At 41.1% G+C, this 25,195-nt stretch overlaps 2 protein-coding genes across 2 annotated transcripts in view; one reads left to right on the top strand and one right to left on the bottom strand.

Moving 5' to 3' along the window:
- The window catches only part of FREM3 (FRAS1 related extracellular matrix 3), a gene marked incomplete at its 5' end in the record, with an annotated part of 102,308 nt that extends 100,197 nt beyond the window's left edge, over nucleotides 1-2,111 (top strand). Inside the window, 2 exon segments of the mRNA XM_043513278.1 lie at nucleotides 754-796; nucleotides 799-2,111. Coding sequence (XP_043369213.1) covers nucleotides 754-796; nucleotides 799-1,109 — 354 coding nt within the window.
- Nucleotides 2,112-3,405: 1,294 nt separating this feature from the next.
- Nucleotides 3,406-25,195, bottom strand: part of SMARCA5 (SWI/SNF related, matrix associated, actin dependent regulator of chromatin, subfamily a, member 5) — a 51,003-nt gene continuing 29,213 nt past the window's right edge. The window contains 13 exon segments of the mRNA XM_038400867.2: nucleotides 3,406-3,699; nucleotides 5,114-5,224; nucleotides 6,108-6,320; nucleotides 7,432-7,550; nucleotides 10,640-10,772; nucleotides 13,259-13,381; nucleotides 13,616-13,729; nucleotides 16,559-16,669; nucleotides 16,886-17,005; nucleotides 17,224-17,372; nucleotides 18,382-18,514; nucleotides 19,656-19,808; nucleotides 19,890-20,011. Coding sequence (XP_038256795.1) covers nucleotides 3,634-3,699; nucleotides 5,114-5,224; nucleotides 6,108-6,320; nucleotides 7,432-7,550; nucleotides 10,640-10,772; nucleotides 13,259-13,381; nucleotides 13,616-13,729; nucleotides 16,559-16,669; nucleotides 16,886-17,005; nucleotides 17,224-17,372; nucleotides 18,382-18,514; nucleotides 19,656-19,808; nucleotides 19,890-20,011 — 1,667 coding nt within the window. The 3' untranslated portion in view covers nucleotides 3,406-3,633.

The following is a 25,195-nucleotide window of genomic DNA, read 5'->3' as shown; positions in this document are numbered from 1 at the left end:
TGTGATGGGTGAACTCTCCTTCCTCATGAGCGCTTTTCGGTATTTTGCTTGTGTGAATTTGCTACAATTTCTTTAAATAGCTTTCTACCTGAAAAGCATGAGATCTTCTGACTCAGCAGATCAGCTCCCTGGGTGCATTTATAGTCATTTGTACTCCTAGTCCTGTAGATTCAGCACAGGTAAGGGAGGAAGTAGATTTTGTTTCTTCTTGTGTATCATCAGCATTGTCTGTGCTGTGCCACAGTGTAGACAATGGGGAAGGTGAATTCCAAAGCACACCACAATGTTGTGCTGTAACTGCCCTGGATGGATGCTGGTACCTGGTTCATGTTAATATGGTCCTGTTGGAAAAAAGACTGCACTAATGCAAACTAAGTAACTTTAAGTTCAATGTCCACACAAGGCAGTTACAGCACAGTATTTTGGGGTGCTCTACAAGTCACACTATGCCATACTGTAGACAAGCCCTGTGAGCTAACTGCTGAGAGCAATGAGATTGCATGGCTTTGTGACCCGGAGCAGAAACTAGAGCCAATGGTGTTACTAATGGGGGAGGGCCAAGATTAATCTAAAGATGCTTTTACAGAGAAGCACAATTTGAAGAACCCAGTTTGAGGGTATTAGCAAATGGAAAAAGTATTTTACTTGAAAGCTGTGCCCAGCTGTCTAGGCACAGATGTTGCAAGTTACTGTTTTTTATCATCTCCTTGTGATTTCAATGTATAGTAAAGAGTTTTTTTGTTTTGCTCAAAGGTAGCAGCAGGACGAGAGTGGTACATTCATACAATTTACATGGTTAGGGCAAGAGAAGCCTAGAGCATCATGAGGCACTCAGCAGCACCAGGATGCCAAAGTGTAGTCGGAGAGCCAATCCTGATGGCCCTGCCCTTACGGAAGACATAGGAACAAATAAAAACAGGGGCACAAACATTCAGCATATAGCCCTCTACCATTCCATTCCTTCTCAAAGCCAAGTTCTCTGTCCTTCTAAGATGTCATTTAATTGCAAAAGCAAACTCAGGCACATGACATGTAATTGGTTGGGTCATGTGTTAGTACTAAAAACAGAAGTGGCCCAGCAGATGTGCAGTAGGTTCAGGTATGAATGACTGATTTAGAGTTCAAAACCATTTTCCAGGAATGAGAGAGAACCCTGGGATTTTTAAACCAGCATTTGCGAACCAGTGTAGGTGCAGCTCTAACTCTGCCTTTATAGCCCCGAGGTAAGCCTGATGCTTGTTGAAGGGAAATTGATGTTTAGTTGCTACTCTATAGATTTATTTTTGTGAAAAGGAAACCAGCAGTATGTATAGTGAAAATTACATAAATCTCTGTAAAAGAAAATCAAATTCTCCTCTCAGATCTTAATAGGGATATCAATGCCAAACAAATCTACTAGTCAGACCTGTGGGAAGATCAGAATTATTGAACACCGATCTGTTGTGATTATCAAAGAAGAACTTTGTTCTACATTGGTGTAGCTAAAAGGTACTAAGACCATGCCCTGAACAGTACAGTACTGTACACTAACAGACAAGCAAAGGCTATAAACATTACTCTCATGGAGTTGCATGTTTGGTAAATATTCTTCATTACCCTAACTATTTTAGAATATCCTTGATTACTACTAAAGACTACTGTATTCACTTGAATTTAACAAATGAATTATAAGCTCCTACAAGTACAGTCATAGCTCAAAGAGACGATGTGGGAATTCTGCCTCTTAGCTGTCAGCACCTAGTTAATTACACAGATTTGACAGTGATTTTCATTGGAGTTATTTAAGTCCTGATTGATTAAATCCTAACACAAGCCAATGGTACTTTGGGAAATGTCTGTGTCCCCAAAAAAAGTTAGTTCCTATCTTTGGCTGAAAGAGGAGCTCAGGATGAGTTATTTATTCACATAGAAAACAAGCAGCAATTTGTAACTGAATACCAGCTCAATTAGTAAATACAGAATAATCACAAAAATCCATAGCTGTAACTGCAAACTTTATGCTAAGAAATCCATCAGGTAAGGTATGTGATCTGCTCTCTATAAAATGTAAATTTTTTACAGTATACCTTTGTGAATTAATGTTTTTAGGCAAGAAGTTCATATGTCATCATGTTTTGTTTCTGCTTTCAGCAAGGCCTTTTGTTTGATGTAGACACAGCAGTGCTCTGAAGGGCCTGGAGAAACTTCAATTGGCAGCTAGCTGTCTTCCTGTGCCAGGCCTAGATTATAAATGTACTTAAAAGCCATATACAACCATTACTGTTACAGTATTCAAAGGGAAACTAGTTGTAGAGGTTAATTATGGTACAACATTTCTGGGTCTCCTTTTTATGGTTTTGGAAAGAGGCAGAACTCAAGTGTACAATATAATACTGCTTTTGCATTTACTACTTGTGTGCTAAAAGAAAAATTCACCATTTGCAAGTAGTGAAATGGAAGGAACACTAAATTGTGTGCCAAACCTGATGCAGTGTTGCTGTACAGTATTAAACAAGTCGATTTTGTAGATGTCTTTTCTCACTATTTTGCTCTGTTCCAAATTCTCAAATACCACATCCATCTTTGTGGTATTTAAGAAAGGGCTTAGACTATAAAAAATAATCCTAAATCTTAGAAAACATTATGCAATGATGCTCATTTGCACAAAGTGAGATTTTTCTGGTTTTGTACAGTTTGCTAGACCTCCAGAAAGTGCACTGAATTAAAATCTCATTCAGAAACAAGGGACAGCATATTGATTTCTATGCTACACGATTGTGCCCATCCTGCAAAGTTACTCAGCAGTGTGAGAAAACCTTGAGCTGGGCCAGAAAACTGAACTCAGTTGCTTTTCTTTCAGAGCAGTCACATCAGACAAAGTGATAGTCACACTTGTTTTTTCCTAACCATGTAGTTTTAACTTGACTGGGTCTTGACTTACTGAAAGCTGCCCATACAAATGCTCCTAGCTCAGGCTGTTGTCATATTAATTTCAGTGGAGTACAGAGATTCAACAAAGTAATTTTACTTCCACACTCACTCTATTTTGGCATCCAGATTTGCCACTAATGTGTTAGGGCAAAGCCGAACACTGTCATTATACTTCCATCATCACTTTTTGTTCAGTAATTCTCCAGCTTTTCAAGTAGTTCACCAACAGATGCTGTTTGAGTTCTGTAAATAAGTAGCAGGTCAGAAAAAAACCCTGGAGGCCTACAAAAGTTGGTGGACACCACACATGCATGTCTATTTAGCTCTCTTGACAGGAGTAAGCAGTCACTCCAATTACCACACAAATGTCCATCACAAAAGGGGGGCAGGGAATATCCACAAAATGACAAGAGGGTTAAGATACACAACTTTAAATAAACCAGTTCTCAAACATTCACAAGCTCTTTAAAATAAAAAGTCAACTGAAGCCTTTTATTAATAAATGAAGCCTATTTTATTACTTTAATGGTAAAAAAAAGTTCAGCACAGCTGTTGCATTTAAAAAAGTGAAACTACATTAAGTACTATGTTTCTAGTTCAGTAAACAGATGAACCTGATGTCCTTTAATGACATAATAGTTAAGCATTGTACAGTACATCTTATGAAGACCCGTAAATTAAAGAACTACTTTTTAAAATTTAGTGATTACAAAAGTTCAGCATTCACAGCTTTAACTTCTTTTTCCTGCCTCGACCATCAGGAGCACCGTCCATTTTACGCTTCTGTGCCTGTAAGATAAACATAGGGGTCACTACTTTATTCTCCCCAAAATTTGCTTACTGTAACAAAAATTCCCCCCTATTTGAAGACTGTATAATGTTAAAAATGGGTTCAAGTTAACTGTTTGCTTGGCCAGTACCAATGGAGCATAGCCATTTGAAATAGAACACAAATTTAAAACAAAGAGTTAGATCCTTGTTTTGCAAGGACATTAAACAGTTCAGATAACCCTGGTCAATTTCCAGCATAGGGGAGGGCTCTTAGGCTTTCCTCTACTTAGCTATGGACTTTGCATGCTTATTTTTTGCAGAAGTGAATACCCAATATATTAACTGGGTTGAACAGTGAGTATTAGAGACTTTAATGATGCTTTAGGCTCCTAAACATATTCCATGGTTATCTCCCTACTCAATCAGCTGCTGCCTTCAACCACTTATTTTAAATAAGTGAATGTTATCAGGGTTAAGAGGCCTACAGCTCTTTAAGGTGGAATCAGTTTGGTATGGCAGGTCAGCAAAAGTTGAATAGCTGCAGAACCACCTTTAGGTATAGGAACAAAAGTAACACTGTCACACTTACAGAAGGATGAATAATGAAGGTCAGAATTATCCTGTTGATCTATACCCTAGAGAGGACTCCCATTTTAAATTCAAATTAATGAAATTTATGGGTGGTTCTACTCATGGCAGATATCAAATCTTCACCATATTTTTGCATAAGCTAGTGTGATGACTAAACCAATTTGGAAACAATGCAAAAATAATGCCAAAAACTAGAGAACATTTTCACTTGCATTTCTTTGCCCATTTCTTATTGAAAGCATTTCTGTGCTAAGAATGGTTGTGATAAAGAAATCCCCATTTTAACTTGCTTAGCATCTGCCTCCTGAAAGTCTAATTCATATCTACTTATTGTAGTAAAAAGCTTAAAATACAGCAAAGCCCTGCAAACCACATAGAAACACAAGAAAATAAGCCTGGATTTTATTCTGTTTTATGAATCCGTAAAACTCAATCAATTTTTGATTGCAAATCTATTGCCATTGATGATGCAAGAAATTTAAAGGAGCTCTGTTTTCAGATTCCAGATAGTTTTGTAACTACAGACCTGGAAACAAAGCTAAGATTTTCAAACCCAAGTGCCTAAAATAAAAAGCTACACCCTCTGAAAAATCAATTCACTTATTTAGGTGCAAAAGTATGGCTTTAGGAGCCTAGCTTCCAGGCACACTGGTTTGTAAAATGTGTTAAGTAGATGGACACATAGAATGAGACTTTAGGCACCACTTTTGAGAAGTCACGCTATTTTCCAGACACTTGGTAAGTACCCACTACTTCTCAGACACCAGAGATGCAGCCTATAACTAGGTAATTTTCTTCAGCAAAGCATTTGAACACAGATTTAAGATGCATTAAAACTCACTGAAGAAGGCTTTGGTCCACGTTTCTTCTTCTCTGCCTTCTCCTTTTCTTCCAATTCCATGTTTTCTCTTTCAATCAAAGTGATTAAGGTATTGCATCTCCTCTGTAGCTCCTGAGTTACACACAAGATAGATGGAGTAATCAAATGGCTATCTTCAAACATGGTTTTTCACATCAGTTGTACACTTGGAGGGTGGGGGGAGATTATAAAATTTTATAAACGCACAAATTCAAGGCCTTAGTGCTGTTTGAGTTGTTACTTATGCCAGTGTTTTAACAGACTTCTGTATTTAACAGTGCAAAGTCTTGAATAATTCTTTAACATTTAATCCAGTCTCAAAACAAAACACACAACAAGGTTTGAATGAAACCCACAGTAAAGTCAAAAACTCCATTTATTTATTCCAAAGTTACTGCTATTTGCTGGTTTAAAACCAAACCCTTTCAATATTAAGTGTTTATGCTTTAATTTTCAGCTTTGACATTAAAAAAAGATCCTGTATTCTAAAAAGACATTCTGTACCACACAAGTCTATATTAAAGTCTCATGAACTGAGGCAAGAATGTTTGTTTTACACAGTTCTACAGTCAAAACTATTCGTAAGATTAAAAAGGAATCAGGATTAAGTTACAGATGCTGCATACAGCAACCAAAAGCCTAAACTTCAATCATCAATTTTTAATTGTGAAAAAATTTTATATATGTACACACACACACCCTGCACCCCACTCATCACATGCTGATGAGCTTTGCAGCCATTTGATCAGTGAATTCATCATGCACCTCAGACTACTTGCCCTCTGCCCACTATTTCTTCTCTATAGGAACCTACATATTTCAAAGGCCATTAAAAACCCTGCCATGAAAATGCTCTCTCCCTGGTAGAGTTTGTACACATAGGTTTTAAAACAGAACAGACAAATATAAACATTATGTGGATGAGAATGTCTTGTGAATAAAAACAATGAACAAACGGATCCAAACCAACACATACCATTGCAGTTCTGGACTTCAGGAACCAGTCAAATCTGAACTGGGGAGAGTTTCGAATACACTGTCTTAATTCATCATAAACATTTTCTTTATCAAATCCTAGCTTGTGAAGCATACAGATTAGAAAGCGATCCTCCTCCTCTGTGTAATTCTTCCCTTTGTTAGTACCATATGATATTCTCAACTGGTGGAAAGGTGCTTTATATCTGCCAATCTAAAGGAAAGACAGACAAGGTTTGAGTACACAAAATTAAGAAAACTTAGATTAGAGACAAATGTTTCATATCAAGCTACAGATCACATGCAACAGACATGCAACCAATACTAAAAATAAATACATCATTTAAACAGTCCATGACACACAAGTGGTAGTCAATTAAAATTGTAAAAATAAGTCAAGTAGTTGAATCCAACTTGTTCAAGGTACAAATTCAGGTGATGAATTTACCAGTTTAAATGTTTGAATAGCAGCACGGGTAGCTGATCCAGACAGGTTTGATGAATAGTAATCTTTTCTGATCAGCTATAAGATTTTGAGTCCTGACACCACTGTCATATTTGCAAAATTGATATTCAGATCCCACTAGCAGTTCAAGAGTAGTTTTATATTAACCCAGTTGCTGAAAGGTAGATATTTTTATTAAACCTTGTTGCAATTAAAAGCTCTGAATATCAGTACAGGTTAATAAATTAAATAACCATCTGGACAATACCTCTGCACAAAGTACATTTGTTACTTAAGAAATGTGTATTTTACTTAATGATCATTTTACCCCATGTTGCACCCCCACAGATGAAAGTAAAGTACTGTGGTTCAATTACATTCTAACAATGGAGTCAGAATTCCCTCTCTGTATAAAGTGAGTTTGGCTAAATACTTGGGAAGAGCTGGATTTTTTCGAATTTTTGTTTTTCACATCTCCCAAATCTATGCTAGACATTCAGAGATCATCACAGGATGAACAATTCATATTGTGAAACCACAAAGAGGTAAATTAACTAGCAATAGATTAAGCCATAAAAACACCCAGTTTGAAAGATTATGGATATCAGCCAAAGCAGGAAGAGATTAGCAATTTATTGGTAAAGTAGCAAGTATATGGACAGCAAAGGATGACTTTTTATGAAGGAGTGGGAAAGACCAGGGAGACAGTTACTGGCAGTGAGAATAGTGTTGCTTTATCTCCCCACCCTTTTACGTAGGCTCCAAACATACGACTCTAGTGCAGATCTCACCCCTATAAAGACTGGTAGCTAGAATTAGCTCACGTTTATCCCAAAAGATACAGGACAATAAAAGGAAGAAAAAAAACCACAGCAAATACCTTTGTGTCAAGTGCTTTTTTTATACTAATCCGCCTCTGAATTCTAGCTTCTCCTCTTTCAATCTGAGCCATGATCTTCTCTATGTCCTGGAGTTCATTGCATCTTTCCCAGAACACAGCTAAAAGTTTAAAAAAAAAAATCACTTGCTAGTCTCTTCTCACACATGACTCAAACACCTTTATATGGTAAAAACCTGTTAAATGTTATTCACTTGCAGTTTCCTTTAGTCAGATACTAATTCCTACTCAAAAAGAAAAGGAGGACTTGTGGCACCTTAGAGACTAACAAATTTATTAGAGCATAAGCTTTCGTGAGCTACAGCTCACTTCATCGGATGCTGTAGCTCACGAAAGCTTATGCTCTAATAAATTTGTTAGTCTCTAAGGTGCCACAAGTACTCCTTTTCTTTTTGCGAATACAGACTAACACGGCTGCTACTCTAATTCCTACTCCTGCATAATAGTGACAGCCACGGCACTACTGCTGATATAGGCACAAACTTTACATAATAAAGAAGCTCCAGCTGCTGAAACTAAGCTTTGCTTTAAAATCATATTTTCCACTTCCTTAAGTGAATGTCTACACTGAAATAAATCCCAGGGCTAGCCCATGTCAGCCAATGCAGACTATGGGGCTGTTTAACTGCAGTATACATATTTGGGAACAGGCTAGAGGCCGGGCTCTGGAGCCTGCAAATGGGGAGGGTGCCTGAGCCTAAACTTCTACACTGCAGTTAAAAGTTCCACAGCTCAAATCAGCTGACATGAGCCAACCACAGATGTTTAACTGTAGTGTAGACCTACCCTAAGCCAGTGGTTCTCAATCTTTCCAGACTACTGTATCCCTTTTAGGAGTCTGATTTGTCTTCTGTATTCCAAGATTCACCTCACTTAAAAACTACTTGCTTACAAAATCAGACATAAAAATACAAAAAAGTGTCACAGCACACTATTACTGAAAAATTGTTTACTTTCTCATTTTTACCATACAATTATAAAACAAAAACAACTGGAATATAAATAATATACTTACATTTCCATGTGATACTTGAGCCTGTTTTTCACTTGTGAGCCTTGTCTGAAGCCCAAATCCTGCCACCCAGGGCTGAAACCCACCCCCTAATGCCAGCCCCTGCACTTGCAACGCCCCGATAATCCCGTCCTGTGACCCCCCTGTGGAGCATAGGTTGAGAAACATTGATCTAAATGAGTTGAGTACCCCCGGAGAACCTTTGAGTACCCCCAGGGGTATACGTACCCGAGCTTAAGAACCACTGTCCTAAGCCACATAAAATACTATTTTGAGAGGCAGGGATAGAAAAATGGAGATGGCCATTAACTGTAGATCTTTAGCTGGGAACTCAGTTATCTATCGGATATGAATTATGATGGTGACTGGTACACTAACGACATACTAAAAATAAAATATTTAGCACTTGGTTCATTACTTCTCAAAGAAGCTTTAAAGTGCTTTACAAACACAGGCAAATAGTACCATTTTATAAGAATGGGGCTGCAACGTTACTTGGTCAAGATTACACAAATAGTCCCTCCTCCTTCTGGTCCGGGCCTCTCCTCACTCCCCCAACCCCCAGGGCCCCTTCTTTGAGAGCTCTCTATACAGTTGCATCACTACACTTGCTCCCAAACACAGCCCCACTGCTTGATACGCTCTCCTCCAATACCAACTAAAGCTTTCAAACATGTATATCAATGTTTAAAAACCTTGTTAGATGGGAAGTGAGAAGCAGGTCAGAATGAACCTCTGGTTCACCCAAGCAGAGTTAGTCTGGTGATCCACAGGCAATTTGTTGCTGTGGAGGCTCCACTGGCTGGCCACTTCTTCCCCAAAACCAGGGAAACATGACAGGTGGGACAAACTAAATGGTAATCTAGGCTGTATTAGACTGGCCTCCTTACCCAGTTATGAACAGGAACATCAGCACTTCCATGCCTTTCCCCCACTTGCATACCATGCAGAAGCCTTATATACATAGGTGAGATAGAACATGGAGGGCTTTCTGCACACAAGACACGCCCATCCCTCCAGTTTCTTTAAGTCATAACCGCAATACAGCAAGAGTTCCATTATGGCACATCATGTTAGATTTGTCAAACTGGGACTCCTCTCTGGCAAACCTGATGTCTGCCAGAAGATGACAATCTCCCCAAAGTGGAGATCTTCTCCATCCGCAAGTCTACTTCCCACCATGTCCAAAGCCAGTATTACTAAAGAGGGGGTTGGTCAGAGGAAGAGAAGAGAATTGCAGCTGAAGGTGCCACGGGGCAGCCCTATCCACTCCACTGTAGGAGTGCATCATCTTCAGACAAGCCTCCTGTGGTTCATCAGAGCAGAATGAGGAGCTGTCCTGATTGGACCAATCTGAACAGGTAGTCTCCGGCATTATTCCTCCCAACCCCATTCCAAACTAAAAGAGAAGAAGTATTTCTCCTCTTCACTTCCCCCGACACCTTTCATTACAGTGAACATTCACAATAACAAAGGAAAAGAGAAAAATAATTTTGTCTGTAACAGGAAAGTGGGGGTTGGGACTTGGAACCAGGGAGCAGTATACCTACTCTGAGCAAGTAACTGGACTAGGCAGAGGGGCCAGGGAGTCAGCAGATGCTCTCCTGCTCAGCACTGCTTGCCAGTTATGGCTATAAAAGCTTATGGGCAATCTCTGCAGAAAAGTCCTATTGCTACACACTCCCTCAGGTACATCAGACCAGGATTCTCCCCCCCCACCCACAGGACACAGCTGCCTCTGCAGAGGAGTTGCAACTCAATACCCCATTGCTACTAATATGAGGTAGACTAGGATTGGGCAAAAAGGCTGGAGGACTGATGACTAAAAGTGTTGGAGACCGGGGGCCAGACTTATAAAAGTATTTAAGCGAAAGATGCAGACAAGTACCTACTGGGATTTTCAAAAGCACTTAGGTATCCAACTCTCCTTAATTTCAATCTCAGTGCAGCTTTAAACTACTAAGTGGCTATACGTGACTAAATAACCCATGTCCTTTTCCATCATCATCAATTATTTCACCATGTCTTAAAGAGCCATTATCTAAACTTCTCAAAAAAAAAAAAAAAAAAAAAAAAAGTATGTTTACAGGCATTTCAAACTGAAAAAGTGCCAAAATACATCAGGTACCATCCACTACAAGTTAGTTATATGTTCACATCATTCAAGGAGAAAACTACCTGAATACTCAATGACTTCCTCTGGGGTTTTTCCTTCAACTTCACGAGCTATATTTTCAATATCATCACGGCCCCATTTTTCATTAGCTTTGATGAACTGGTTAAAATCTCTTTTATTCCAGTTGGTAAATCCCTTGAAAGCAATAAGAAGCAATATAGACATCTTTTAGTTAACTGTGTTGGGTTTTCTTCATTTAAAAAAAAAAAAAAAAAAAAAAAAAAAAAAACCCAAGACATTAATTTCAATTTAAATACTAAAGACACACATACAAGACTCTAGGTGTCTTAGCAGAATGGCTCTCAACCTTTCCAGACTACTGTACCCCTTTCAGAAATCTGATTTGTCTTGTGTACCCCAGGTTTCACTTCACTTAAACTATTTGCTTACAAAATCAGACATAAAAATACACAAGTGTCACAGCATGCTATTACTGAAAAACTGCTTACTTTCTTTTATTTACCATATAATTATAAATCAATTGGAATATATATTCTAGTTACATTTCAGTGTATAGTATATAGAGCAGAACATCAAGTAATTGTATGAAATTTTAGTTTGTACTGACTTAGCTAGTGCTTTTGATGTAGCCTGTTGTAAAACTAGGCAAATATCTAGATGAGTTGATGTACCCCCGGAGTAAATGTATTGGTTGAGAATCACTGCCTAAGCACAAAACAAAACACCAGTAGCATTAAAATCTGTTCTTGTACAGTTCGTTTCATGCTAATGTGAAAACATTTTCTCCACTAGAGCAGAGGGGGAGAGAGGTTACTCATCCTCCCCTCCCCCCAATACTGTTGCATAGGAGGATCCCAGAATTATAAACATTATCCCCACTCATCTCTCCAGTCCCAAGTCCACTTTTCTTTTTCCATTTCAAGGTCCTAATCAAACACCCTCTTCCTCCACCTTCAAAGGTTTCTCCTTATAAAGGCATCCATGGAAATTCTTTGAAGGGAGTAAGCTCCCTCAGAAGCTAATCCTCTTAACAGCTCTACCGCTCATAGATAGCTGAATCACAAAATATAGGTTAAAAATCATCTTGCATGACCCAGTGCATTCTGCAAAAATAAATAGTTTCTACATCTCTCCCATGCATAAATGCTTTTGCCCTAACAGAAAGATTTGCTCTAGGTTTGAACTTGTGGGCTTCTGCCCACCCCATACAGCAAAGAACGCTTCAATAAATGTCAGTAGTAAACATCCTTGATGAGTATACTTATCCACTAGGAACTAGACTAGCTTATAAAAAAAATACCCTGATATTCACCAACAGCTACCAGATTATAACCTGGTGAGTACCAAATTGGTCCAGTTTTGAGTTTAAAGCATTTTTTCCACCTCAAAATTTACCATTGTTTTTTAAAATAATAATATTCAGCCACATTATTTTAGAGACAGCTCACTTGATTTGTTATTTGAAAAAGTATTATCAGAACATTCTTAAGAAGCTGAATTAAACTTGCTTTAATGAATATATCGGCTTAGTTAGTTATCCTCTGTTCTGCATCTAGTTTATTTCCCTCTCACAAGTAGGGCTTCATGTTTATTGGTACCAAATTTCCCCTCTTCGCCTGCTGATAGTTTGGGGAATCTGTCTATGTAAAACTTACGAATTCTGACTGATTTTATTAATTCTGTGTATAACTATAACTATCAGTGTGTATTAAAATCAGCTGTTTGCTGACAAAAACCATGTCATGTTGTCACAAAGCAGTTACAGGACAATCAAATAAGTTGTTAACATGGAATGACTTTACCATGGCAATCCAATGGACATGCTAAAGAGATTGACCAAGTGAAGGAAATTTGTTATTCCAGGTTGTCTGCAGGGAGGGAGTTGTGGCAATAGAAATTCCCCAGCAAAACAGAACAAAGGAAGAGATGCTCACAGTTGCTGATAAAAGGCACATGTTCTCTGAGCTAGACAAACCATTTTACTATCGGGCCTGAACAGGTGAGAGGTTTTGAAGGCTTAGTAGGAGAGAAGGATCTGGGTACTCTGAATGGACTGACCTAAAACAAACTCTTAAGAGTGGTGAGGACAATGGAGGGAAGATTATTGCATGAGTCTGTAAGTCTCTATGCTTCCTCTATGCAAGGGAGTGAGTTGGGGGCGGGACGTACATTTAAGAAGGCTTTGCAAACCTCCAAGTTCTTGGAGGTACTCTGGGTAAAGATGTGCTTATGCTACTTGGGAGACTGGGGATAGGGGTCAGCACTGGTCTTGTGGCCTAAGGCAGCTGGACTGCAGGGTCTGAAAAGGGATACTAGAGAGAGAGCCAGAAGCAAGAGGCAGAGCCCTGATGCTGTTCAGACTCAGTGGGCTTAGATGCCCACAGAATCCAGTGTTTAGATCCAAATACAGTAGCATGGTGAGTGTCCAGCCGGGAGAGCTCAACGAGCCGCCTGTAATACCTAGGAGCTATTTTCCAAGTCTCATCCTGGTTTGCATCAAAATATCTGTTGGAGAAAGATGCTAGAACCAGATTCACAATTGCAGTTTGAGAACCAGTGGTCTATTCAACAGAGTCAAAAGGCTTTTCCTGTATCAATGTGTAAGATAAAGCAAATGAAATTAGGTACAGCTGGAGGTTATTTTAAGAGAATGACCATACCTGTGTTAGTAGTTTCTCCTTTTCTTCTAACTCTTCATCATTAAGGGGATCAGCTTCATCAATTTTAAGCTGTTCTTCCTTTTGTGCTTGGGCTGCATTTGGCAAGTCTGGATTACGAGGTACCTGAGAGAGAAATTTCATCAGCTTTTACATTTCAGTTTCACAGAATTTAACCAGAACTTTCCAGATAAGAGCTGATGATTTTTTCAGCATGCAAAACAGAACTCCATCTGAATTATGAGTGACAAAACAGCACACACGAAGTGTCATCATTAAAATATTTTTAATCGCAGTAATTAAAGTTTCTCAAGACAGAAAAGCACATACGCAAATACTGTGTAAGAGCAGTTTTAATACCTTGTACCCAATAGTTTTTCTGTAATACAGAATCTCTTTTTCTAGTAGTTCAAACAAACGTGGAGGAAAGAACTGGAAATCTTGAACATTAGGTTGTTTCGGAGGTCGTGGAGCCTTTAAAAAAAAAAAAAGATATATCCATTTAATTTACTTTCAAGTGTAGTATGTTTTGCTTATAGTTAAATTCATTCAGAAACCATGCAATTTAAAAAAAAGTAAAATTGTAGTCCATCAGAAGCTAGAGCAGGGGTGGGCAAGCTACAGCCTGCGGGCCAGATCCGGCCCTCAGGGCTTTGGATCCAGCCGTGGGATTGCCCCCTCATGGTGCCACAGGCCCCGCACCGCTCTCAGAAGTGGCCAGCACCACATCCCTGCAGCTCAGGTGGGGGGCAGCAGAGGACTCTGCATTGTTCTTGCCTCCAGGCACCACCCCCCTACAGCTCCCACTGGTTAGGAATGGGGAACTGCTGCCAATGGGAGCTTCAGGGGAGGTACCTGGAGACACAGCAAGGGCAGTGCATAGAGCCCTGTGCCCCCCACTCACCCAGGGGCCACGGCACGGCACGGTGTGGGGCCAGGGCAAGCAAGCAGGGAGCCTAACCCTGGCCCCGGTGCACGCCACTGCCACCCCGGAGCTGCTTTAGGTAAGCAGCGCTGGGCCGGAGTCTGCACCCCAAACCCCTTACACCCTGCCCCCCCAACTCCCTGTCCTAAGCCCCCTGCTGCACCCCTCCTGCACCTCAACTCCCTTCCCTGAGCCCCCTCCTGCACTCCGCACCCTCCTCTACCCCAATCCCTTGCCCTGAGCCCACTCCTGCACACCTCACCCCTTCCCACACCCCATACTCCCACGCCCCAACCCCCTGCCCTGCATACAATTTCCTCACCTAGGTGTGGCCCTCGGCCCAAAAAGTTTGCCCACCCCAAGCTAGAGCTTTGGTTGCATAAGAATATACAGGAGAACCTTTGTTAAGAGGTTAATAACCTTTGCTCTTGTTTCACAATGGATACGGACACTGGCAGACCAGGTGCCAGCTGATGCCAAGGTCTTCATGTCTGCACATGAAGATAGATTCCAGCTATGTATCTGGCTCACTTGTGGGTTAATATTGATAAAATAGGTATTAGAATTATAAGAAAATGTTTAGTATTTCAACTCTATTGAATGTCTGACTTGCTGCATGCATTAATCTTTTACTTGTAATATCCATGCTCCATATTGTAATGTAATATTTGAGCAGTTGTATTGTGAGCCTCTGACACTATGAATCACCATGCAGAAAAGAGACACTAGTGTGAAGAGTTGCTCTTCTACAAAAATTGCAATGCCCCTCCTGAAAGAGGAGATCCAACTCTAGCCTGTCTGGTGGTATTGCATCTTACACCTGGAAACTCCCTACATCCGGATTTAAATCATGAATGGTGTGGAGAAAGTGGATAAGTGTTATTTACTCCTTTGCATAATTTCATTGGGTGACCACTGGTTTGTGTGTTAATAGGCAGCTTGTGTGTTAAAACAAACACAAAAAAGTCTTCTTCACACAATGCAGTCACCCTGTGGTACTCGTTGCCAGGGGATGTAGTGAAGGTCAAAACTCTAATGGGGTTCAAAAAAGAATTAGATAAGTTCATGGAGGATACGTCCATCAATAGCTGTTAGCCAAGATAGTCAGGGAGACAGCCCCATGCTCTGGGTGTCCCTAGCCTCTGACTGCCAGGATCTGGGAGTGGACAACAGGGGACCAATCACTTGATGACTGCCTGTTCTGTTCATTCCCTCTGAAGCACCTAGCCACTGTCAGAAGACAGGATACTGGGCTAGATGGTACATTGGTCCGACCCAATATGGCCATTCTTATGTTCTTATGAGAAACCATCAACAAAAAGACTAAAGACTCTTATGGTTGTTCTGCTCCCATCCCCCGGGAAGATGAGTCATGAAAATGGACACCTCCCATCAGCTGAGTTTGCAGCTCAGAGCATGCCTGGAGGGGATAAAAGCCATAAGGTACTAAGGATCTCCGTGCTGCTCAGACTCTGTGGGAGCAAGGTGTTTCTAGGCATAAGCAAGAGATCCCCAGTTGCTTAACCTAGGCTAACCTACCTTATGGCTTTTATCCCCTCCAGGCATGCTCTGAGCTGCAAACTCAGCTGATGGGAGGAGTCTATTTTCATGACTCATCTTCCCGGGGGATTGGAGCAGAACAACCATAAGAGTCTTCAGTCTTTTTGTTGATGGTTTCTCATAAGAACATAAGAACGGCCATATTGGGTCGGACCAATGTACTTTGTGACTCCTTTTTAAGGCTGTTAAAGTGCCTTAAGACTCTGAAGTTGGTGGGTGAAATCTAAGTTTTAACTACCAACGAATTTGGGGTTTGTGCCATGGTTTTTAACAGGTTGGTACTCATGCTCTTGTGCACAGTTGGGAGCATCACACAGTCACAACAAAACACTACTTCATAATACTGTATGAGGAAAGCTACTGTTCGTATTGTGGAAAGAAGGATAACACTGCACATCAAATGTAATTTGGGTTGTTTAAGAAGTTAGAAACCAGGTGAATAATAAAACGTTTTAAGTAGGGCCACTGGGAAGGCCAAAGAATTGCTTGAGAAAAAGTGTAAGGTAAATCTACTTAGGCATTTAGAATCTTCTCACCCTCTCTTGTCCTTATTGTCCACCACCTGACTGAAAGATCTCATTCTACTTTTAATCTTCCTCTCCCTCCACAAGTCCTATGTTGAGAGTCCTTTGAACAACTCCAGTTTGCATCTTTAAACTGCCTTTATATACACCATTCATTTATTTTACAAAAATTTTCCACTGATGGAAATTTATAAAAAGTGTACAAATTGATTTATAGTAGGAAGCAAGTTAAGATAAGTCTGTCTTCTGTACATTTCAATCAATCATTTTCTGGTTTAAAGAATGTCAACTCACTTTCGGTGCTTTTGGTTCACTGACACGAAGAGCTTCCCTGAAGTAAGCATCAACAGCATAGTTGGCTTTTCTTTCTCGTTTAGGTGGCTCAATCCACTCTGTGAATGCCATCTATAATATTAAAGAAATAAATTAAGGTATTTTATACAAAGTATAAATTTTACACAAAACTAGAACTAAAGTATGGGGAACAATAATAGCCTTCCACAAATTTAACAAGCAATGAAACCTTCATATTACGTGTCACATGTTCACCAAACCAGCAACATGCAGTAAACACATACAAATACTACCAGTGAATTCTTCCAAAACAAATTCAGATATTACCTTTTGTTTCTCTCTATAATCTTCCCCTTCAAAGTTGTATACACTGGACTCTGTATCCATTGTAAAATTTCTAAGTGAACTTTCGCCCATCTTTGAGAGTTTCTCATTCATTTCTGCAGTCTGGGAAAGAAGTTATCAATGAGAAACTTTTCAAAAAAGCTCCTCCTCATTCATGAGCACACTCTAAAAATGACTTGCTAGTATGGATCTTAATGCCAAAAACACACTCCTGATCTACTATGTAAATTTTGGTCTGAAAAATTTTAATTGCATTTGTAATGTTATTCAAATTATCCATAGTAGGAACACATCTCAGGTTTCTTTAATTTGTACCTCACCTTCTTTGCACCTCTTTCCAAAATACCATCAATATCATCATCAGTAATCTCACTCTCCTTTGAGGCAAACACATGTGTAGCTCCATGTCGAATCATCTGCAGCATTTCATCTTTTCCTATTTTATTCAGATTTTGATCCACCAATCTTCCTGAAGACAAAAATATTGGAGGATAATACCTTATTGCAGAGCTTAGTGATTTTAGGCCAACCACTTGGATGTGTCAGGAACAGAAAGAACACTTCCTTTCCCTCCTTGTTTATTATGTTTTTCACAGGCCATACATAAATCAGTCACAAGAACTATTTTCAACATTAAAAAAAAAAATTTAAAAATTGACAGAAATCTAGATAGTTAAGTAAGGACTGGTTCTTGCTTAGTAATACAAATTAATGGTGTCCATCAAAAAACAGACTCTGGATTTTAAGTCTTCCATGTAGCCTCTCATTTCTGGCCAGCATTTTCACAGTTTCAAGTCCACATCTCCCTGTGAACATGACAGCAATAGCTATGGTACTTTTTAAAAATAACTGATGTCAATTTAGACTAGTCAAAAAGTTAGCCCTTGAGCTTCAGCTTTGGCCCCCTTGCTGAGAATAGGGAGGCTCAGGCTTTGCACCCCCGGGGTAGTGGGGCTTGGGCAGGCTCAGGCTTTGGTCCTGCCCTCCTCCCCCCCAGGGTCATGAAGTAATTTTTTGTCAGAAGGGGATTGCAGTGCAAGGAAGTTTTAAAACCCCTGAGTTAGGCTAATGTACGGAGTTGCATCATCCTTACTCTTTTATTCCATTACCCTAAAACTAGACACAAATGAAACTTTATTATTACACTTCCCTCTTTAAAGCATTTTCACTTTTTATATTTTTATTTAAGTATACTCATTCTTAGCCATCTGGGATGCCCTAGTCATTCCATAATGCAGTAACAAGTGTTATGCTGAAAGACTGCCACAGGAGAAAAGAAACAAACTTAATAAATTTATCATCCCCTTCCATCCTAAGAACAGAATATGAAATCACTGCCCTGATAACTTCAATGGCAAAACTCCAACTGACTTCGTTGGGGCCAAAATTTTACCCAGAATTTACATGTGAAAAAAAGGGGAGTGGCAAAGGAGAGAAACAGCAAAGTACAAAGGTAGAAAAGCTGTCAATACACTTGCCTTGTTGAATGACTATGGAATCCAAACGAAGTTTCATTTCTGCTCTTTCCACTATTCTTTCCTCCACGGTGTTGTCTGTGATAAATCTGAACACTCTAACAGTTTTTGTCTGGCCAATTCTGTGTGCTCGGTCCTATGCAGAAAATTGTGAAATACTCATGTCATTTAACATAGCACGGTAAAGTGTTTGTATTGAAATATAAATACATACAATTATTGCTTAAATTTTAATCAGGTTTTAAGAGAGTAGCTATCACCATACTTGTTTGTGGGGGTGGGGACGACAAAAAACAAAAAAACCCTACATTTCAGGTTAAAATCCTTTCATAAATCCAGTTGACATGGCCGCTCAAAAAAGCTTTTATTGGCACTATAAAGCTTATTTAATGAGGTCTCTTGCACAGAGAACGGTGCACTTTGCTTAAGATTCCTGCCTAAAAGACATGGTACATATTTTAAACAGATATTTCAGATATTAAGGCCAAAAGAGATAAGATCATCTCGTCTGACCACCTATATATAAACAGCTCAGAAAATTTCACCCACTTATCCCTATCTTAAGTTTAATAACTTGTGGTGGACTAAAGTATCTTCCAGAGAGGCTTTGCTTTCAAGTCTTACTTTGAACCATCACTGTCCATTTTCAACTGGAATTTGTTTGGCTTTAACTTCCATCCATGGGTTTCTGTTACGCCTTTGTTGCATCATTCTTTTGAATAACCTTTATTAAGCATATCTGAAAATATCTGCAGCCTAGCTGAAATCCTCAGATTTTCAACATGCCAATGTGCACACAGATATCCAGTTTGTACATACATAATTTTATAATTTATACCTTTATTATGAAAGTTTTAAAAATAGACTTTCTTGTTCTGTAATGTGCAAGTCAATACACTTATCTCCATAAGATCAAAGACTGAGAAGCAACATTTTTGGATGCAAGGATTAAGCATGTGTGTCCTTATAATGCAAGTTAGTAACAGAAAAGCTGATTCAACTCAAGAGATACTAGTGGATTAATGACAGATTAAGGCTTTTTTAAGTTTTAGGCCAAATTTGACCTAAGTTCTGTGCTCTTTTTAATTTCTGTGCTCCAAGAGTAGCTGACAACAGTCTTAATTTTAAAAAGACTGCACTATTGAATTAAAATGGACCAAAGCATATATAGAACCAAACCCAGGGCACTATGAAATGCAATATACACATTTGTATGGCAGTTCTGTAAGAAAAGCTAGTTTTGATATACAATGATATTTCTAGCTTGGACTTCTTACCATAGCTTGAAGATCTACTTGTGGATTCCAGTCTGAATCATAAAGAATTACAACATCAGCGGTAGCCAGATTGATTCCAAGACCACCGGCACGCGTGCTCAACATAAACACAAACTTGGAGCTGTCAGGTTCATTATATGCATTAATAGAATCCTGTAGAAATAAAGTAGTCAATGCAACTGTATATTTTGAGTAAACAATTTTATTTAATTTTTATTTTAATTTTTAACTCACTTGTCTCTCATCATGAGGTGTTTGTCCATCCAATCTACAATACTCATAATTTCGCCACATGCAGTAATCTTCCAAAATGTCTAGTACTCTTGTCATCTGACTAAAGATCAATACTCGTGAGCCTATTAAAGGTAAACAGTAAAAATTGTTCAACAAATAAATAGCTAAGAATTATATATAAATACTAGCTTTGGGGTTTTGTTTTGTTTTTTTTTAACTCTTAAACCTGGTAAAAATCAATCAATGTGGGCATCTAGTTAGAATACATTTATTTCAAAATGTGAGAAACTGATAAAATGATACCTGAAAAATATTACTAGAACTAATTTTTTTAAAATCTAATCTAGATTAAGAAAACTCCTCACTTAAAGTTGTCCCAGTTAACGTTGTTTCCTTGTTACATTGCTGATCAATTAGAGAACATGCTCCTTTAAAGTTGCACAATACTCCCTTATAACATTGTTTGGCAGCCACCTGCTTTGTTCACTGCTTGCAGAAAGAGCAGCCCATTGGAACTAGCTGGTGGGGGCTTGGAACCAGGGTGGACCAGCAGCCCCCCTCCCGCTCCATCAGCTCCCTGCTCCCCTAAGTTCCCCATGCAGCAGCTGCCCATCAATTGCCAGCAGTTTAGCTGTCCCTCTCTTCACTGCCATGTGCTGCTCCTGCCCTCTGCCTTGGAGCTGTTCCCGGGAGTCTCCTGCTTGCTGGGGGTATCCCCCTGCTCCATAGAACGGTTGGGGGCAGGGGAGGAGACACAACAGGGCTCAGAACAAAGGGCGCTTGCTGGCCGCAGCTGATGTCTCAACTTGCTGATCTACTTAGAGTGGGGTAAGCGTACTTAAAGGGGCAATGCGCATCTCTCTCTCACACAGTGTGTGTCTGCCGTGCTGTCTCCCCTCCCTCGATTTGTGCTGCCTTGTAGAGTGTGAGGCTACGTTAACAACCAACCACTGAGTGCTAGTTCATCTTTAGCAGTAAAGCATTCCCTGGGAAATATCCCACCCTCTGACTTCACCACCTCAACCAAGCTTCACAATCATCATTGCTGTATACAGTACTAAATTGTTTAAATGTTAGAGAGAAATAAACAAAAACACAAACTGGACAAAAGACTTTAAAATATAGATATATAAAATAAAATAAAAAATAAAATAAAATGTAGTTTTGTCCAGTGAAATAAATTTCCCTGGAACCTAACCTTCTCTATTTACATTAGATCTTATGGAAAATTGGATTCGCTTAACATCATTTTGCTTAAAGTTGCATTTTTCAGGAACATACCTACAACTTTAAGCGAGGAGTTGCTGTATTAAAAAACTGATATTTAAGGTTCTAAAAACAGTTACTCACCTTCTCGTAAAAGTTGTTCTTCAAGACGTGTTGTTCATGTCCATTCCAATCAGGTGTGCACAAGTTGCATGCACGATTGTCGGCAAATTTTCCTTTAGCACCACCCGTTGGGTTGGCCATGGAGAACCCTGGGAGTGGCGCCTTTATGGCGCTCAATATATGATCCTGCTCACCCGACCCCCCTTCAGGTCCTTCTTGCTGGCTACTCCGACAGAGGGAAGGAGGGTTGGTATTGGAATAGACACGAACAACGCATCTCAAAGAACAGTTACAAGAAGGTGAGTAACCATTTTTGCTTCTTCGAGTGCTTGTTCACATCAATTCTAATCAGGTGACTCCCAAGCTCTACCCTGGAGGTGGGGTCGGAGTCAAGGAACTACTGATTGGAGCACTGCTCTGCCGAAGGCTGCACTGTCTCCGGCATGATGGGTGATAGCGTACTGAGAGGTGAATGTAGACACCAATGATTAAGTAGCTGCTCTGCAAATCTCCTGTACCAGGACTTGGGCCAGAAATGCCACCAAAGAAGATTGAGCTCTTGTGGAGTTTGCCGTAATAGGTGGAGCTGGGGCCTTAGCCAGCTCATAGCATGCGTGGATACAGTTGCGATCCAAGATGAAATATGCTTTGAAGAGATCAGGAGTCCTTTCATCCGATCTGCAACTGCCCTGAATAGTTGGCTCGATTTTCTGAACGGCTTAGTGTGCTCAATGTAGAATGCCAACGCCCTCCGAACATCCAGTGAATGAAGCAGTTATTCCCGGGCACTGATATGAGGCTTGGGATAAAAAACGGGCAGGAAGATATCTTCTGTGGTACGAAAACGAGACACCACCTTGGGAAGAAAAGCTGGGTGAGGCTTGAGTTGCACCTTGAAGACCGTGTAAAGTGGATCAGAAGTTAGTGCTTTCAACTCAGACACCCTCCTAGCTGATGTGATAGCAACTAGGAAGGCCACCTTCAAGGACAAATAGAGCAAAAAGCAAGTTGCCAATCGCTCGGGGGGAAGGGGGGGATGACAAGAGCCCAGATAATAACAAGTTAAGGTCCCACACGGGTACTGGCTGACAAACATGTGGGTATAACCTTTCCAGCCCCTTCAAGAAACACCCTACCATGGGATTGGCGAATATGAAACAGCCAGACTCTCCCAGGTGGACGGCCGAGATGTGTACTTTAATAGACAACGGTGCAAGGCCTTATTGTTTCAGATGTAGGAGGTACTCTAAGATGAGCGGAATTGATGCCTGTAAGGGAGCTATAGGACGCTCCTCACACCAGCATGTGAACCTTTTCCACTTGGCTAAATAAGTGGCCCTGGTGGATGGTTTCCTGCTACCAAGCAGGACATTCCTGACAGGACTTGAGCACAGGAGCTCTGTCGGATTTAACCATGAAGCTTCCAAGCCATGAGATGGAGGGTCTGAAGGTCTGGGTGGTGAAGGCGACAATGGCTCTGTGTGATTAGGTCAAAGCAGAGTGGTAGAGCTATTGGGTCGTCCACTGACGGCTCCAAAAGCGTGATGTATCAGTGCTGATGGGGCCACACTGGAGCAAGGAGGATTACCTTCGCCTTGTCTCTGCAGATTTTGAGTAGTACCCTGTGCATGAGAGGGATCAGCAGGAAGGTATACATGAGGTCGTCTCCCCAGAGTAGTAGGAATGCATCCAAGAGGGAGCCTGGGCTGTGGTTCTGAAAGGAGCAGAATATTGGGCATTTCCTGTTGTTCCTGGTGGCAAACAGGATGACTTGGGGAAAATCCTCACCTTTGGAAGATGGAGTGTTTGATATTGGGTCGGATAGACCACTCATGATTGTGGAACAATCTGCTGAGGTGGTCTGCTCGTTCATTCTGCACTCCTGGGAGATAGGACACCTTCAGGTGCATGGAGTGGGGTATGCAGAACTCCCAAAGTTGAAGGGCTTCTTCACATAGGGGAGAGGAACATGCCCCCCCCCCCGCTTGTTGATGTAAAACACAGCAGTGGTGTTGTCTGTCATCACTGCCACACACTGGCCTTGTAGCATGGACTGGAACGCTTGGCACACCAATCGTACTGCTCCGAGCTACCTGATATTGATGTGAAGAGAGCTAGTCTTGAAACCACGGCTCCTGCGTCTGGCGGCCCCCGAGGTGTGCCCCCCAACTGAACGATGATGTATCCATTATTAGGGTCAAGGTGGGTTGTTGAAAGGAACTCCCTCACACACTGTACAGAGGTCGAGCCACCACTGGAGGGACTGGAGTACTTGTTGTAGCAACATAAGTACTGAGTCCAGCCTGTTGCGCCAAGGGCAAACATACAGAAGTGAGCCCCACTTGGAGTGGCCTGAGTCTGGCATGCCTGATACGCAAGTGCAGGCTACTATGTGGCCAAGGAGGGCCAGGCAACCCTGCGCCATAGTGGTCAGGTACTGCATGAGGCTCTGAATGACGCCTGCTATGGCTTGAAATCGTCTCTGGTAGGTATGCTTTTGCTTGTACCAAGTCCAGCACTGCCCCGATTAATTCTATTCTCTGGGTCAGTGATAGGGTTGACTTGTTTATGTTGAAGAGGAGTCCTAGTTTCTAAAACATGGATTTGACTAGTTGGACATGAGACTCCACCCACTCTCTGGAACGGCCCCGCAGCAGCCAGTCGACTAAGTAGGGATATACCTGTACCTGCCTCCTGTGGAAGAAGGGTGCTACCACCGACATGCACTTGGTGAATACCTGGGGCACAGTAGATAGGCCACACAGGAGGACCGTGAACTGGTAATGTTTATGGCTGACCACAAACCACAAAAACTGTCTGTGCTGAGGCTGAATGGCTATGTGCAAGTACGCGTCTTTCATGTCGAGGATGGCGTACCAGTCTCCTGGATCCAGGGAAGGGATAATTGTGCTCAGGGAGACCATGTGGAATTTCGACTTTACCATGAAACCTGTTGAGAGTCCACGCAGATGTAAAATGGTCTGAGACCCCCACTTTGCCTCGGGGATGAGGAAGAAAGAGTAGAATCCCTTGCTGCTTTGCTCCTGAAGAACCATCTCCACTGCCCCTACATCTAGGAGCAATTACACTCCTGGATAAGGAGTTGCTCGTGAGAAGGGTCCCTGAGGGGGAATCGGGAAGGGGGGTGGGAGGAAGGGAAGGAAGGAGCAGAACTGAAGAGAATATCCCACCTCTACCATGCAAAGAACCCAGTGGTCTAATGTTATTTAGGACCATGCACAGTAGAAATGGGATGGGCAATTCAAAAAGTAAGGAGGAGGATCTGGACATGGTGGGTATGCCATCTTCAGGCGCACTTTCAGAAGGCCTGCTTTGAGCCCGACAATGGCTTGATTGGGCCCTGGCCTTGCCCTGACTGGGGGTGGAGTGGTTTGCTCCTAGAATTTCTAGCCACCTGTAAAAAAGTCTTGTCTGTGACGAGGAGGGTAGAACCATTATTGTTGGGGCTGAGGCTTGAAATGTTTTGCTGGGGTATGCATCCCCAGCAACTTCATCATTGCCAGAGTCCTTTAAGCTGTGCAGCTTAAAATCTGTCTGGTCTGAGAATAACTCTGCACCCCAGAAGGTCCAGCAAGGTTAGCTGCACTTCTGGAGGTAGACCAGACACCTGCAGCCATGCACCCCTTCTCCTGGCTAGACCAGACGAAAGTGTGTGGGTGGCAGAGTCCACCACATCGAGGGAAGCTTGAAGGGAGGTCCTTGCCACCGATTCCCTTCTTCAATGATAGCCGTAAATTCAGCTCTGGAGTCTGATGGTATACGCTCCTTAAACTTAAACATTGAGGCCCACGAGTTGAAGTTATATCTCCTAAGGATAACTTGTTGACTAGCTATCCTCAGCTGCAGGCCCCCAGTGAAATAGACCTTCCTACCCAATAGATCTAACCGTTCTGACTCTTTTGACTTTGGAGTCGGCCCCTGTTGCCCCCCCCCCTTTCTCTAACAGTGGTGACCAC

The sequence above is a fragment of the Dermochelys coriacea genome, chromosome 4 (assembly GCF_009764565.3).
Source record: "Dermochelys coriacea isolate rDerCor1 chromosome 4, rDerCor1.pri.v4, whole genome shotgun sequence".
In the NCBI taxonomy this organism is placed as follows: Eukaryota; Metazoa; Chordata; order Testudines; family Dermochelyidae; genus Dermochelys; species Dermochelys coriacea.
Note: the sequence above shows the minus strand (reverse complement) of the source record. Positions and strands in the feature narration are given on the sequence as shown.